Source organism: Dermacentor andersoni, chromosome 9, assembly GCF_023375885.2.
Source record: "Dermacentor andersoni chromosome 9, qqDerAnde1_hic_scaffold, whole genome shotgun sequence".
Taxonomy (NCBI): domain Eukaryota; kingdom Metazoa; phylum Arthropoda; class Arachnida; order Ixodida; family Ixodidae; genus Dermacentor; species Dermacentor andersoni.
The window spans coordinates 41,711,588-41,726,879 of record NC_092822.1 but is presented as its reverse complement, the minus strand read 5'-3'; the positions used below and the strand labels follow the sequence as shown (position 1 = coordinate 41,726,879).

The 15,292-nt window shown below is 45.0% G+C and overlaps 1 protein-coding gene across 2 annotated transcripts in view; it reads right to left on the bottom strand.

Annotated features, from left to right (window-relative positions):
- Window positions 1–15,292, bottom strand: part of LOC126527645 (uncharacterized) — a 202,351-nt gene that overhangs the window by 145,966 nt on the left and 41,093 nt on the right. For both annotated transcript variants that reach the window (XM_050175455.3, XM_055068915.2), the window contains exons 9-14: window positions 13,945–14,131; window positions 12,186–12,308; window positions 10,873–10,967; window positions 4,881–5,005; window positions 3,532–3,800; window positions 1,676–1,745 (exon numbers count right to left, since the gene is read on the bottom strand). In XM_050175455.3, the coding sequence (XP_050031412.2) occupies window positions 1,676–1,745; window positions 3,532–3,800; window positions 4,881–5,005; window positions 10,873–10,967; window positions 12,186–12,308; window positions 13,945–14,131 (869 nt within the window). The remainder of the gene's footprint in view (window positions 1–1,675; window positions 1,746–3,531; window positions 3,801–4,880; window positions 5,006–10,872; window positions 10,968–12,185; window positions 12,309–13,944; window positions 14,132–15,292) is intronic.

The window sequence follows — 15,292 nt, the reverse complement described above, 5'->3', positions numbered from 1 at the left end:
GTCACTCTTGCGCTAGTAGGTAAGGTGTTGTAAAAAGTATGCTATTGTAGGTTACTAGTGATTAGCGCAGCGTAGCCGGGTATTTTTGTTATTGCAGCAAATATTTTTTCGCTACATCTGCATTGTAAACAACGATTTTGCATTAAAGTGGTGAAATATGGTGGACTAATGAATCTGCCATTTGCGATAGACTTGTCTTTTGAGAAGAGAAATCTGCAACACTTTTGGAGAAGGAATGAAAGTGGCAGTGCAGTTCATTTTTGACGATAGCACCTGACTTGCATCAATACCAATAGAGCTACGTACAGCAATGCAGGAACTTCAGTGGTAAAAATTGGAGATCTCTGCGCGACGAAAAGTGCGTCGTGTCATATCTCAAACTTATTCTATAGGGAGATGGTATGTGTTTTATAAAAAGCTTTATGTTTACTACACGAACTCTCAGGATTTTCGGACGTCGTTAGCCGAAGGTATTAGGTCGTTACATCGGCCGTCTATCCGATGTTTTGTTTTATTAAACGGGCTAAAAAACATGAGTCTAATAAGAGGTTGGATCTAAAGATTCTCCAAACTAAAGAAAGCAGATGACCGTACAGGAGGTTTATATAAATCGCAACGCGATGGACAAATGATATGACATTCAAAAGAAAAATTCTCATTTAAATGACTGTCATGTCTTGTCGACAGCTCAGCCCCTTTGTGTTGATCGAGTATTGGCTTGAATAGAGTTAAAAAAACGATAAATTGCGCATGGATTCTTGGCACATTATGCTCCACGAGCAATATATTGTCCGAATTTACTCTGGATGGCTGAGTGTGATCACGTGATGTGCTGGCACGAGGCAACCACGCTTGCGTGAGTGCTGTTGTCAGTGGGGAAGCGCACTTAGGATCATACGATTCACTCACCGTCTTACCCTGCTTAAGCTCGAAACTCATAGCGGACCATAGAAACGAAAAGTGTGGATGGCTTTAACAGGGTGGTTCTGAGGTGGCATTTATAATGGCTCTCGCACTCTCTAGCAAGAACCATAGCTTGCCGCCAACACCTTCATATACGAAAGTAGCCGCTTGTCTCCGCGTCTAACTACTTTTTCAAGAGCTTTCGAAACCCCCGGCCGAGATTGCTCCCGCTGTGGCGAGATCCCAACAGGTGTCTCACTTTCTGAACATTCGCTTTGCCTCCTACGTCACACATAAGGGAGCTTTCTATTGGCGCTCCCGCCTCGACGATCAGACGACCGCTGACGAATGCGCGGCGCCGACGAATCGCGAGAGCGCAAGCCAACGTTCGAAAAGCGAACGCCTTGCCTGATCTCGCCGCTGCTTGGTCAGAGGGAGAGTGAAATTGCTCTCTCTCAGAAAGTACGAGGACTATCTTAAATACAATTGAACTTAAGATAGGTAGGTACTTTTGAAGAAAGCGGCTGCGAAATTTTCACTGCGTGCTTTTAGGGTGCACGTTGAGGTATACAACAGTTTCCATTAAGACATGCATGAGTAGCTGAGGTTCAGAATTGCCTCGCGGGTGCAACTTGCCTTTCAGATGGAACGGTGTGTCTTTAGTGTCTTTACATTTGTTCTCGCAGGTAAAGAATAATTATTGCCGCTTTCCGTAAGTCTCGAGCACACGTTTTTAACATCCGCAGATTCACCTGAGGAAGCGTCAACTTACTAGTCGTCTTGATCCTTATAAGGCTCCAAGTCTATGGCCAGACAAGTTCCAACAATAACAGCCGGTATTCCTGGAATTCAAGATGACATATATAAGCAGTGGTACATAAAGAAATATAGGTCCATGTGGACCCAAATAATGAACTATGTTTGCATATAGAGCTGTTATATTCTTCAAGACCAATGTAAACGCGATTATCTTGATGACCTGCAGAAGCGTAAGCATTTGGGCCGGTTAGTTCATGACTAGAGCGCAATTTTGCGCCATTTCCTCTCAAATCTCACGATGGCTGCCGCACGAGGTATGGAAAAACATTTCATGGAAACGTAATCGTCATATGCTTTTGTAAAGGCTCTGTGTTAGAGTTTGCTAGCATGAATATTTTGGCACATTTAGTCAGGAACCAAAATAGCTTGCTTGGATGCATGAACCCTCAACATACAAGACATTGAGTAGCATACCTCGTGCGGCAGGTGTTGCAAGCTACATTACGTTCCACTAGAACGGCGAAGCCGAGAGATATATCACCCAATCATATGATATGTGCTCCACGCAACTTGGGCAATATTTAAAAAAAATATCTGCAGGTACCACGCGGCTGGACCGAACCAAGGTAATGCTGTTTGCCACAATACACAAAGCGGTATTTTGCGGCATAACAAATGCACACTTTATAGTGTTTCGCAGGTTTTCTTTCAGGCTTGGAAAGCAACATTTATGTACAGAGGATTGAACAACAGAAAGCCGGATGTGAAATTTTTCACGATGATTCACAATTTTTTTCATTGACACTTTAGCTCTGAATATAATATGTGAGAAGTTTATGCAATATTGATAATTAAGTATGTGATTCGACGAAATACGGAAAAATAGTGTGACTTGCTCCAAGCCACATTACCTTGGTTCTGTGCAGCTACGTGGTATTTGCATATTTTTGTATCTTTGTTTACGAGAGACACATGGTGTAGACTACGTCGGAAAACAGTGGCATAAACTCAGATCAAAACGCAGCGTGACTGCACACGACTACAAGAAACACAAAGCTACATCGCAAGCGCTTGTGACGTAGCTTTGTATTCCTTCTTGTCTCTGTCTCAGCCACGCTGCGTTTTTATCCAAGTACGAAACAACTCGCTCGAGTTAAAGTTTTACTAAGGCAAACACATCCGCGGCCGAGCCTTATACTTTCAGTGATACTCCGCCCCTGGAATAAATTCTACAATACGGACTTCGCTTTCGGAGGCGAGGGTGACCATAACTGGTGGCGTCATGTTGACATTCCGGCGAGGCAAGAGGAAAGCAGACTAGCACGTAAAAGAGGTCACAAGAAAGAGCGCTCAGGATGTGTTGTCTCCTTCCCGCTATTGTTTACTTTACGATGTGAAATTTCAACATCCCCATTTACCCTTTCTGTAAGCCTAATAAATAGTGCCCATCGCAAAGGGAAACACGCTTTTGGCTATGGCAGGGACAAGTCATACTGATGGGATGGGATGCAATTTCATACTCACGTAAGCCGTGATCACATGGCGTATAGACAAGGAAAGGGAAACAGAGGGGTCCCATTTATAGTTATTCACAACAATATGAACGCAAGCGACAAGGAAGCCAAGAAAGACGAGTATAAAACTAACTGTAGATTTAATGTAAGCGTACGAATAACAGGGAAGAGTAAATGTAGGTAGACGAACGGGGAACTTGTCGCCGGTGGGTCCAATCTCACTCCTTCCGGCATTGCGTGGAATTTCACCCCTAGTTAGGCGCAGCTCGTCCCCTTTTAATGTCTTCCTATTGGTTTACTAGCTGTATAATCTTCGCGTGGGGATATGTAACACTACGGCTGTGTGACCGCTCACCCCAGGCGAGGAGGACGCGCTTGAGCATGAAACACGTCTCGGACGTGGCGAACACGTGCACCAGCATCTGGTACATGTTGGAGGCCTCGACACCCATCCAGGCGAGGCAGGCGAGCAGGAAGTAGTGAGTCGCCACGGCCGCTCCGAGGCACAGCTCGAGCCTGGGGAACCGCTCGTGCAGGGAGCCCAGCAGGAAGGAGACGTTCAGGAAGAGCATCGCCGAGCACAGGTTGAGCAGGATCTTGCCCGACCGGTCCTTGTTCAGGCACCTGTTGGAAAGGGAGAGCATGGACAAGACAGCAAGTTATGTATTCACGAATGATCTGGTGCCGCAAGAGTTCGTAAAAGAAGGTGGTAGCCAGTCCTGACTAGCGAATTCGGCCGGAATGCCCCGAATAGCGTTTACGCGTGCTAAAGGATTTCTGAATTATGTTTTGGTGACTGAGTAATTATCAAAAACAGGGCTGTAGAGTTAAAGCGGTGACATTTTAAAGCAAAGCATTAATGACACCGACAAACGCTAGGAAACCGCAAACAATGCCACTACTTAATTTACGGATACTTACTTCATCATACATTTTCATTACTTACCTGTCGCGATTCTGAAGTTGACGTCAACGTGTGGTTAACCTTAATGAAAACCTGAATTTTGAGGCAATATTTCCCTCAAAATAACGATAAAATACATTGGTGTCCGAGATAATTTTGCATCGCTTTCCCTAGCGAAGGATAACTAGCTGAATATCAAATGCAGCCTCAAATCATTGCACGGAAATTTGCCAACAGATTCTTCTGAACTGGCGCCTGCGTTAAACAATTCCAAAGTTGACCTATATTCATGTCTGACTGTATCCTATTCTAAAGTTACACCAAGTTTCCTATAGTTTTATTATATAGGTCATTTACGGAATTTTCAGGTTGGCACAGCCGTCAGGACACAGTGCACTGTACAGTGAACCTGTCTTGCCATGTACTTGGTTCTGTCCACGATATTCAGTAAAAACAACCACTCCAATTTCCCAGGTAAGTGATCGCCCCCTTTTGAATGTCTTTTTCTTTTTTTTACTCAACTTTCTGCATTTACTTGACTTTCAACGCTCAAGAGGGTTACGTGCTCAGCCCGCCTTGTCGTCTTTGAGTTGTAGCCATCTACACGACAACCACTCACACTGTATCTGAAAGACATTCATTCAGACGCCTAGGATCACCCCTGAATGAAACGCTGCAGCTTACTTTGTCCACATAACAACGAAACGAACGACATTGCCAATACCAGCAGAACATTCGCCGATCAAACGTGCGAGCACGCGATCAAGGGTGTCATCAAACGTCCAGGGTTAAAAGCTCACCTGAAAAGAGCGTAGGTCAATATCGTGAAGAACAACCCGACGACAGACATGATGCACCCTACGTAGGATATGAGCGAAAGAATCCGGTAGTGGTGGCGTGCCGTGGTCTTTGCCGGAATAGGATCCTAGGGAGACATGGGTATTGCGCAGTTATACACCAGTTGAAAACAGCACATGCCTCGCAAAAATGTTCCAATTTACACGTGAACGTTTAGTGGTCATTCTATATCAAGTCGAACTTGATAGATCGTGACACTCATATATCCGACATGTTACCCCTGGAACTACGGAACTACTATAATCGTTAGGTATGACATATATTGTACTGTATATTAGCGCCCTGACGTCTTTAAGTGCACAAGGACTGCCAAGCATTGTGATGCGCTTCTGAGCTTGTTCGCACCATGACCAGCGACTACACTGCAAATTCTGTAGCATCTTCATCCTCTTGGAGAATTTTAGCCCGTCCGCATTCGCCTTACCATCTATGCACGGTTGCCGGAGACGTAGACGTGGAGAGGAGTTGGTGGCGCCATCACGCGGCGCAGAGTTTGCCCAATAGACACAGAGCAACTATTGCCAGGACTTATCATATTCTCTGACCTGTGAGTCTACAGCGTACATGGCCACGTAAGCTTCAACATGCAGTATTCAAATTTTTTTCCTCGACGATAACACCCATGTAGCAACAGAAATACAAAGAATAACATTTCTAGCACGCTGTTGTTGAATAACTGGGGATGGCCGATCAATTCGTTTATTCGACCAACGATTAATCATTCACCATTGCAGCCTTTAATCGAATAATCGCTTTCGATGCATGTTCTTTCGTCGATTAATTTATTAATCCATATTTTTGCCAGGCACTTTTAAAAACGTTAAAACACAGCTGTCTACTTTTGTAAGACCTTACGTTATTGTTTGAGAGGTGAAATAAAGTTGGAAATACAAGTGTATAAACGTTTGATAAATAGTACTATTTCATTTGTTAAAGACTAAATATAGTTCGCACTGGTGGCTTTTGAAAAGATAAACAATAAAGGGAAAGCGAGACATGAACTCAAACGTAGCTAAGTGCTACAAAGGAAACCCATACGGCTTCCTCGAAAGAAAAGCTTCGTGGGTGAAGAAAAATTCGTCCTGGTTTCTTCAACCGCGAAACTTTTCTTTCGAGGAACCCGTATGGGTTTCCTTTGTAGCACTTAGCTACGTTTGAGTGGATGTCTCGCTTTCCCTTTATTACTTACCTCTCTCGGGTACACGCAGAACTATTACATCAAGATAAACAGCATATGTTATAAATGGCATTTGGAGCAGAATTAAATAAGATACATGCTATAGTGAATTCCTGTTATATAGTACAGTTAAACAAGAAATAAAGAAAAAGATGGCAATAGCGAAAGGTGAAGTTCCACTAAAATATGCAAAAATTACAACGTACACATGGAAAAGAAAACTACTGGCTCGAGATTTTAAAATACGCACTCTTTTCTACAGAGCGAAGAAATGTCAATTGGCTGGGATGCTTGGGTGAAACCGCCGACATTTTCTTTGAATGGCCACACAACGAGCATGTCACAATAGACGCTTGGAAGCTATAAATTGGCTAGAATCAACATAAACTCTATCGCCATGTCGAATACATGCTCCAAGCCGGCCTGCATGTTGTGCCACGTCTTAGTGGACTTAGAGTGGCACGACGATCAATGACTGCGTTGCTATAGCATGACTTAAATTGCGGGGGCGTTTCAAGCCTCCGGCTTCGGGCGGCCTGGTGGCGTGTGGGGAAGGAGAGGGGAAGCGCTGGGCTTCCTTGAGACTCAAAAAAAAAAAAAACATACTTGACAGACGCTCTACCACAGCCGCACAGTCACTGCTCGTGCGCCTCCATTACAGTACGATTTTAAATTTTCGCGCCACTCCTCTCAAGACTCTCGAAAACGATTAATCGAACAGGCCTGATCGATTAAGTCGATTAAAATGATAGGCGGATACCAATGTAGATTAATCGCTTCGCGGAATACATTTACTCGATTAATGGATTAATCATTCGGTCGATATTACCAACCCTATATGAACAACGTGTTACCACATGTCACTGCCAGCGCTACTGCTGCTGTTGCCGTCTCCGTCCTTGCGGTATTACTTAAGATACATTTGCAGAAACCCTGAAAGTATAATTGCAAGCATTATGCGTTATGGCAAAAAAAACTAACTACTCAAAAGTTCAGGGACTGACAATGATAAATCAGAGGCCATTTTTCTAACTCCATTATTCTCGGTAATTAATCCTGGCACTTGCCTAAGCATCCATTTAAAAACGGCTTCGGCACCACCCTCACAAGGGAGTGCCCCACGAGGCCGTCGCCGAGGTGGTATTCATGTGTTCGTCGAGCACAGACGGGCAACTATATACGCAAATAAATTATTGTTGGTTGTTCTCGTTTCCGCTTTAAGTGCGCAATGATTGATTGCAGCGTGGCAAGCCGCTATTGAAAGCACGCTCGAACCAAATACTTGGCAGTCACCTCGCTTGTAGTTTGCTTATTGAGCCAGCATATAGCCCTACTAAAATTTTCGCATCATCCGACACCGGTAAAACTTTCTTCCCAATCTTTAGGCGACACGTTCGTCCTAGTTTGATCAACAGATTAACTTATGCCCAAACTTTTTAATGAACTTTCAGTACATCCACGGCACACGGGCATTGATTAAATAAAAACCTGCTTCTCGTCAGAGCAACGCCTAACGACTCTATTATTGAAAAGGCGCCCCTAACGCAAGCAACATCTGCCTGTCTCGTGCAAAGTGCGCGAAACTCTGGTTGCACCCAAGAGAGATGCCGGGCCTTCTTCACTGGCGCTAACGCAACGACGCAAACTATACTAAACTATTACTACCGGTACAGTATGCACGGCAAAAAACAAAGCACCGGCCGATCCATCACGAGACGGTCAAATTATACCCGCAAGGCTTCCTTTCCTGCGAAAAGCACGAAGTATGCGTTTGAACTTGTCTGATGAGACTGACAAAACCTTGTTTAATTAACGGCGCCCCCTCCTAACCAGGGTTGTCCTTCAGATAACTTCGCGAGACGACCATCCCCATGTCAACGCGCTCGATGCACTTTTTAGAGCGACGATTTGCTTTTAATCTTTTTTCTCGCTCAGTGCCATGTGTGGCACGAGTGAAAATCGGCCATATATATTCCAGGATAGCCGTGCGAGATGCGCGATGCCCTGCACAATGAGTATCACATTTCACAGATGCATTAATGACGCGAGTTCTGAGAGCAAGAGACTTTGACTTGCGACACTTAGCTAACACTACAGTAAGATAACCAATGTGAATCAACCAAGTGTTGTTGAGTTCTGCGCTCAATGGGTTTTTACTTGGCGACACCAATCCACGCAATACTGGAAGATGTGTAACCAAATCAAATCAACGCAGTGCTGTTTATTACTTCGTTTTCCCAGAGTATTGCTGTGCGTAAAAAAGGAGAAATAAAGTCAGCGAGACTGCCAACAGTGGATTCATTCATCATTGAATGCTATATATACGTTTACATGTATTACTGTAACTGCTGTTTTGCTGAAGCTATGTTCTCTGTCCTTGTATTTGTGTCTTGTTATTGTTACCAGCTGCTTATGCTATGCTGGTTAAAGCCCTTCAAGCTGCCTGAGCGGCAGCTCTTCTTTGTCACTCTTTCACATACTTTGCGGCCCGAGTAAACATTGATTCATTGATAGACAACGCGCTATGAACAGGACCAGAGCGAGCACCATTTGCTTCAGTACGTTTCGTGTCAAATGGTACACGCACGTGGGCTAGGGCTGAACTCGAGGATTTGACGAAGTCTCATCTGATCGGGTAGAATTGTGGCGAAAAACGCAACAGACGTCCGACCAAGGTGAAAAAGAAATCTTTTAAGAACTTGAGGTTTCGGCCTCCACACAGGAAACGTTTTCATAGTCTAGTTAACAAGCCCCACACGGAATATTTATGCACAACTGCGAAACGTCAAGATTGAAATAAATTTTTTTTTTTCAACTTTGTCCGCGTCTGTTTTGTTTTTCCCCGCACATTAAGGCCAACAATTTCTAGTACACAAGTTTAGCTCAGTATTAGATCATTGTTTACAATACGTGGAAGTGTTTCGTTTCCATCTTCTTGCCTAAACTGGTCGTCATCTTGGACTCGGTAAAGAACACAAGCGCAAAGCACAGGGCAGCCTTGAAGCTATAGTTAGCGAAACGGAGGCGGCCATAACGAATGACGGAACAAGCCTGCAAAGATCTTCAGATACTCGCGAACCCACTGGAAGGCATGACCAGCGAGCTGTAATCGACAGATACTGCCGTACCTTACGGTCACCTACCGCGATATGGAATTCCTCCGAACCGCGGAGTGTATCGACAAGGTAGTTACTTCGTCATCGAAACTTACGAACCGAACGCTGTATTAACAGCCATGCGCAGTACACTTGCCGTCCCACCCAAACATTATAGGATGGAGGAAACGGCTCCTAGTCACGGCATTAGGCTTCCATGTATAGAACTTTTACATGTTTTACAGGACTCCTCGCGACTGGCGTTCCTTTCGGGAACAGTTTCAAGCCGTCGTTCCTGAGAATCCGGTGTTGACCGAGGCGGATATTATTGTTTAGGGTCAGCGCTTACTGGACCTGCAGCTGGTGCTATCGCCGGGCTATCCGCAACTTAGAGGTGCTATCAGGAGGCACGCATCACTCGCTACATGATTTGCTAGAGAACACGTTATATTGGAAGACTACGTCAAGCGCCTCATCGATGCACAGCGATTCGAAAATCAGTCGCCTCTTGAACTTATGAATGATTTAATCTCGCACTCACCTAGTCTAGGTTTACCAAATTCACATATACGTCTCACACTCGGCGATAACGGAAACGTCTGTTTAATCAACGGGCGAATTTCATTTACGATGAGACACGGTTAACCTCCACAGGTTATCGATCCACCGCCATTGCAACCTACCTATCGGAAACACAGCCATGAAAGAGCTACTGCGGTTCTTATTTCAAGATCTAGGGGTCCCTTGTTATCTATTCGTTTTTTCTAGCACTGGATATGCTTCATTTGTCCTCCTAACTTCACTGAGCCCTATCATATGCCATTTAGTGCCCTCTAAGTCATCCAATAGCACTGCTAGACTCGCCTCACTAGATAACGTTCTAGCGTTAAGCGTTGACAGGTTCAGATTCCAATGGCGGCATCCAGACATTCTTAGCACCCTCTGCTGCGTCACAGGTCTGACCGCCGCCGTGGTCAGTTGCTTCGCAGCTGCTGGTGACTGAGGGGCTGGGGTTTGTTGTATTCATATAGGAGGTTGTGGCCGAATACTGCACCAGGGTGGCCAATCCTGCTCTGGTGAAGGAGTGCGTTACCGGTTCTGGACACCGGGTTCACGCCGCACTCCAGAACTTGTTTATGCAATTTCATCAACATGCAGATTTTTTTTTAATCCGGTGGAAAATTGCGTGGCACAGGGATTCGAACCACGGTCCTTTTGCACGCGAGGCAGATGCTCTACCTCTCCGCCACCGCTGCACTCACTATCCATCCCTTGATCACAATCGATCCCTTGACATTTTTTTTGTGCGTGCATGACGTCAAAAAAAAAAAGCTTCCCTCTCTCCGCTTTTTCTCTTTAAAATCCCGCCTCCCCATTTTACTGCGCTGTGTGGCAAATCGGATGCGTGTTCGATAATTAGACTCTTGTCATATTCCAAAGAACATTAAATTGTGGGAATATATACCCACATTGGTACGCATAGCTATTTCATTAGGTTATGTGCATGGAAAGGTTAACCTTCTTTACATGCTCTCACAATCAGCAGAGTTCTGCTCACCCAAACGCTATCTATAGTACGGCGACAGTCGCGTTTATGTTAGCGGGAATCTGTAAGCTGTCACCAAAGGCTCGATGCGAAACGCTCTCTCCCAAGGTACGTACCAGGAGCAGCGAAAACGCAGTCATATGCGTCGAGGAGCACACGGTCACGTTTGTCGAGTGGTTTGTCGTTATGCCGGTGGTAGACCACTCCTTACCTGAAATGAGAGGGCATACTTAAAATGCTTTGACGGTTGAACGGGCGAAATTACCCTAACGCAGAATGATAGTTCGCTCGCTTGACGTTGCCACGAAGTAACTACCCACATCTACAGCATATCATAACTCACAAATTGAATATATATATATATATATATATATATATATATATATATATATATATATATATATATATATATATATATATTCTGCATATCGAATTCACTGTGAAAAACGTAACGGAATTTTGCAACACTGCCAAGGATATAGGCTACGATAAGCTTAGCATGTCGCTAAGCTTATCAGTACGAGATACGTGTTGTACTTCTCTGCGCAAACGCTTCTCGTCACTATTATTCCCTCGGCTAGCATACGCCGCCTTCGTCCTCGTCATGCAAACAGCTAAGAGATACGGGTGACGAGGCTCGTGTCAGCGAGAGCTGCTGCTAACTTGCTCACTCAAACGAGCTTGTCGTCGTTTAAATTCACAATTTTCCCCGGACTAGCGTGTTGTTGTTGTTTTTCTATGCAGAGCGATGCCCCATCATTGAAGATCTTACGTCGCACCCACAATTCGCGCACGCACTCGCTAAACGTAAATGCCTGCATTCTTAGGGAAAATTACACCCTTTGAGTCGTGTCTTGCCATACAACGATAATCGTCCTCTGCCTTGTCCGCATTTCCTTTCTTTAACGCTGCGAGCCTGGTACTTGGAAGTCATGAACGGCATGCGCGTTATCAACATGACAGTGCATTGTCGACGGGAAAGTAGCGAGCGCAGCGTTTTCAGGAAAGAAAACGCAAGCAAGACAGATGACGATTGTCGTTGTGCGGCAAGATACGACCCAAAGCGTGTACGGCCGTCAGCAAAAGAGTACGGACCACAGATTGCGTGCTAAAACTGATTTTCTCCTCTGCTTTCGAGTGTAACTTGGAACTAAAGAGTGCAGTCCAAACTAGGCATTGCGAATTTTCTAGCCCACTCGTCTGTTTCCGTTTATGCCTGTTAATCACGAAGAAATTCTGTTTTTCCTGCGACCCCGAGGTCATTGTGATTTCGTTCACGGGTGTACATTCGTTTAAGAGTGTCCATCACTATAGATTGGCTTTTATGTATATAACCATGGAACATTTCGAAATTCATTAACAAATCTATACTCCACAACTAGCGTCCCGAAGCAAATCTCGCTCACAGGAATCTGGAATCGATACTCACGGCGCTCATCCCAGAAGGCGCAGATGTACCTCTCGGTGTTGTACGTCGGGTACGAGTAGACCAAGGGGTCGGTGAGATTTTCGATCTTGCTGTCGCCGATCTTCGCGGAGAGCACGACTTGGCCTGCGAGCGTATGTGGGAGTACGGAAACGTTTCTGTTACAAACTGCACGCACCGCCATCGACGAGCGCAGGTGCAGGAAAAAAAAAAGAAACAAACAAACAAAAAAACCAAAACCAGCAAGCATAAGGGATTCTTCCTGTTTCGAAGTCACTCATATACTGCGACAACAGGAGGCACTCTAAGTGCGGATTAGGGGAATACTAGGGAAAGAGAAACGCCGGATAAGCTTCGACTGTATATGTCTTATTTAAGAAACATATTATTTTTAATTTTGCTACAAGGCGTTATAACAAAACAAACGGAAAGTCAACATACAAGTTTGTTTTCACTTTCGCGCAGAAAGCTCACCGCCGTGCGTTACTGATTTATTGCAGAAGGCTGTTGCAGCAGCCTTCTGCTTTAGCGTCTTTTCTTGTCTGTACTCTATGTCTCTTCTCATAGTCAGCGTGCCGTTTCTATGAAGTTGGGAAAAAAAGAATTGTTCCTCGCATGTGTCTGTTTGAAGCAGGAAGCTGCGCTAGTTGATTCGAGTAGCCGGAGTCATTTGCAGGACTAGAGAAGAAGGTTACAAAGCTAACGCGAAGATGACCACTGTATACGGGCGCGTTCTCTTCTTCAATAATACGTGACAATTTTTCTAGCGCTGTACGTATGTTGGGAGACTCGCAATGAACACCGTCACACACACAATATTTTTTTGTTTTTACTGCAATGCAGGCAACGGCTTTCTCGTTCACTAAAAGCATTGCGCGCGTCGGCCTCCTCAGATACGCGCGTGGATTTCCATGGCACTTTCGTAATCTCAGCGGCGCTTGAGACTATGGACCGCACAATTCGGTATCCAGCAAATTGCGCCGATAGCATAGTGGTTTGCCCGTCCACTTCTATAGGCTGAACGTTGACCCCCCCAAGAACACGGAGTTAGAATTAGGGCAGGTGGCAAAGTTTCATTTTCTTAGCGCCACGGTCAGGACGAAACTGCGGGTGAGGACTTGGCTTCACGATGGATACGGCTGCCGTTGCAATACCGGGAAAGACCGCCAAACACACGCAGGAAGTCCAGATGTCAACTCTTCAATGCTGTAGGAGCAAAAAAAAAAAAAAATACTACTCAAAGCAACTCTTCGTCACTGACAATAAAAAAAATGTCTGTACTGTGCAGATAACACAGCAGATGGAGCCAAAGCCAGGCGATAACGATAACACTGGAAACTATCCCGAAGACCGTTCAACGACCAGAGCAATTGAAAGGGAAATTATAATTACCCGTATTGTGGTTGCTTCGTTGACGTTGACAGAAATAGGGTTGTACGTAGCGTCTCAGTACACCTGCTTAACAAACTGAACTGCCCTCTGAGCTGCTTTTTTTTTTTCCCCCAGACAGGCCAAATTTTTGTTTCGTGCTGCAGCAGCCATGAAAGAAATAATTTAGAAATTGGGAAGGTTTATGAGCTGATGATAACTTTTCCTCAATTGTGTTTTTTGCTTCATCTTTTGGTTCAGGCGGCTATAGCTTCCCTCTCTGCTTAGAGCTTTCACGTTGTTACACGTGTGATTGGAGCATAATTCACCTACGCCATCTGGCGAGTGCGCAAAAAATCACATCCCGAAAGCAGCGACCATCTAACGCCTTTACCTGCGCTGACCAAGGACACCGGACCGTGGCGATTAGGCCGGAAGAACTTGTCGTTGCGGTAAGAGATGAACGCGATGCGAGGCCCCTTCTCCACCTCGTGTATGGGACGGTAGGGTTCACCGGCCGCCAGGAGAGAGCTGTTGATGGCCATCGACAGTGCCTCGAAAGGTATGGCGATCACGATGTTCTGCGAAGCACCGCGTAGCCAAATAATGCATAAACTGAAAGGATGCAATAGAACACCGTTACAATACACCATTCGGCACACATCGAAATGCTCACTAAAGTGACAACTTACCTAACTGAACACTACCTTTAAAACCTTTGTACAGTTGTGCGAGTAACTTTCTTCGACTAAATAAAGTCGCCTGAGCCAAGGCTCCCAAAGAGGCGCTTGTCCTGGTCAGGACGTGATAAGCCCCATTGTCGCAAGATTGACACCAACGACATTCCTAGTTATCCAATGTTTGAACGCCTCGAGCCTCCATCTTACTGCAGACATCCATCTTGCTTGGTTTCGCATAGCTAAAGAAAATTCTTTGCACGTTTAGTAAACTATGAATCAGTTGATCAATAAACAGCAACACCTAACGTCTCAGAAAAGCAAACAGTTCGCCGATTTGCACAATAGCAAGCCCTATGCAGATTTGTGCTACTGCGCAGTTTAACAAAATATATTTCCAGTGAAACAGGGCTTCGAAACAGATAGGTTGCGGTTCCCGATGGTGACACGTGAATTCTCGCTGCGACTATGCATTTGAACATGGGGGAAGGAAGCAAACTACGAAAGAGTGTGACATTACGCAGCAGGCCTTCGCAAGTGAACGCTCCGTAATTTGTTGCCTTTCGCTTTGAATGCGATTAGCATTCTTTGAGAATTTCCCTCAGTTTGCTGTTTATTCGTGTCCATCTCATTTCACGCCAACTTGGGTTACGGGGCATGTGCCACTACGTATGTTCGGCTCCTTAACGAACTTCTTTTGTGCCAAATTAGGTAACTGGATATGTCGCAGTAAATATTTGCCATTCTTTCATGCAAACAGAAGTCCTTCAACGTTTCTTCGGTGACGGGTGTAACTGAACCTGCGTAACAGGGAATCCTCGAGCACGAAACCCAAATTCTACACGGGACTGTACCACAAATGGTTGAATGCCTTTCATTACATTCATTACAGATATAAACGTAAGTTCATTGGGTATGCACATGGCTGCCAAAATAACCATATTCGCGTCTACAAGCACAAAACAAGCACTTCACAAGAAAACAAGGTAAGCAGTTCTCTAAAAGAGTGCCGAACAGCAACACTTCGACAACAGCGAAAAATAGTCCGGCGGGAAGTCTCTTTGA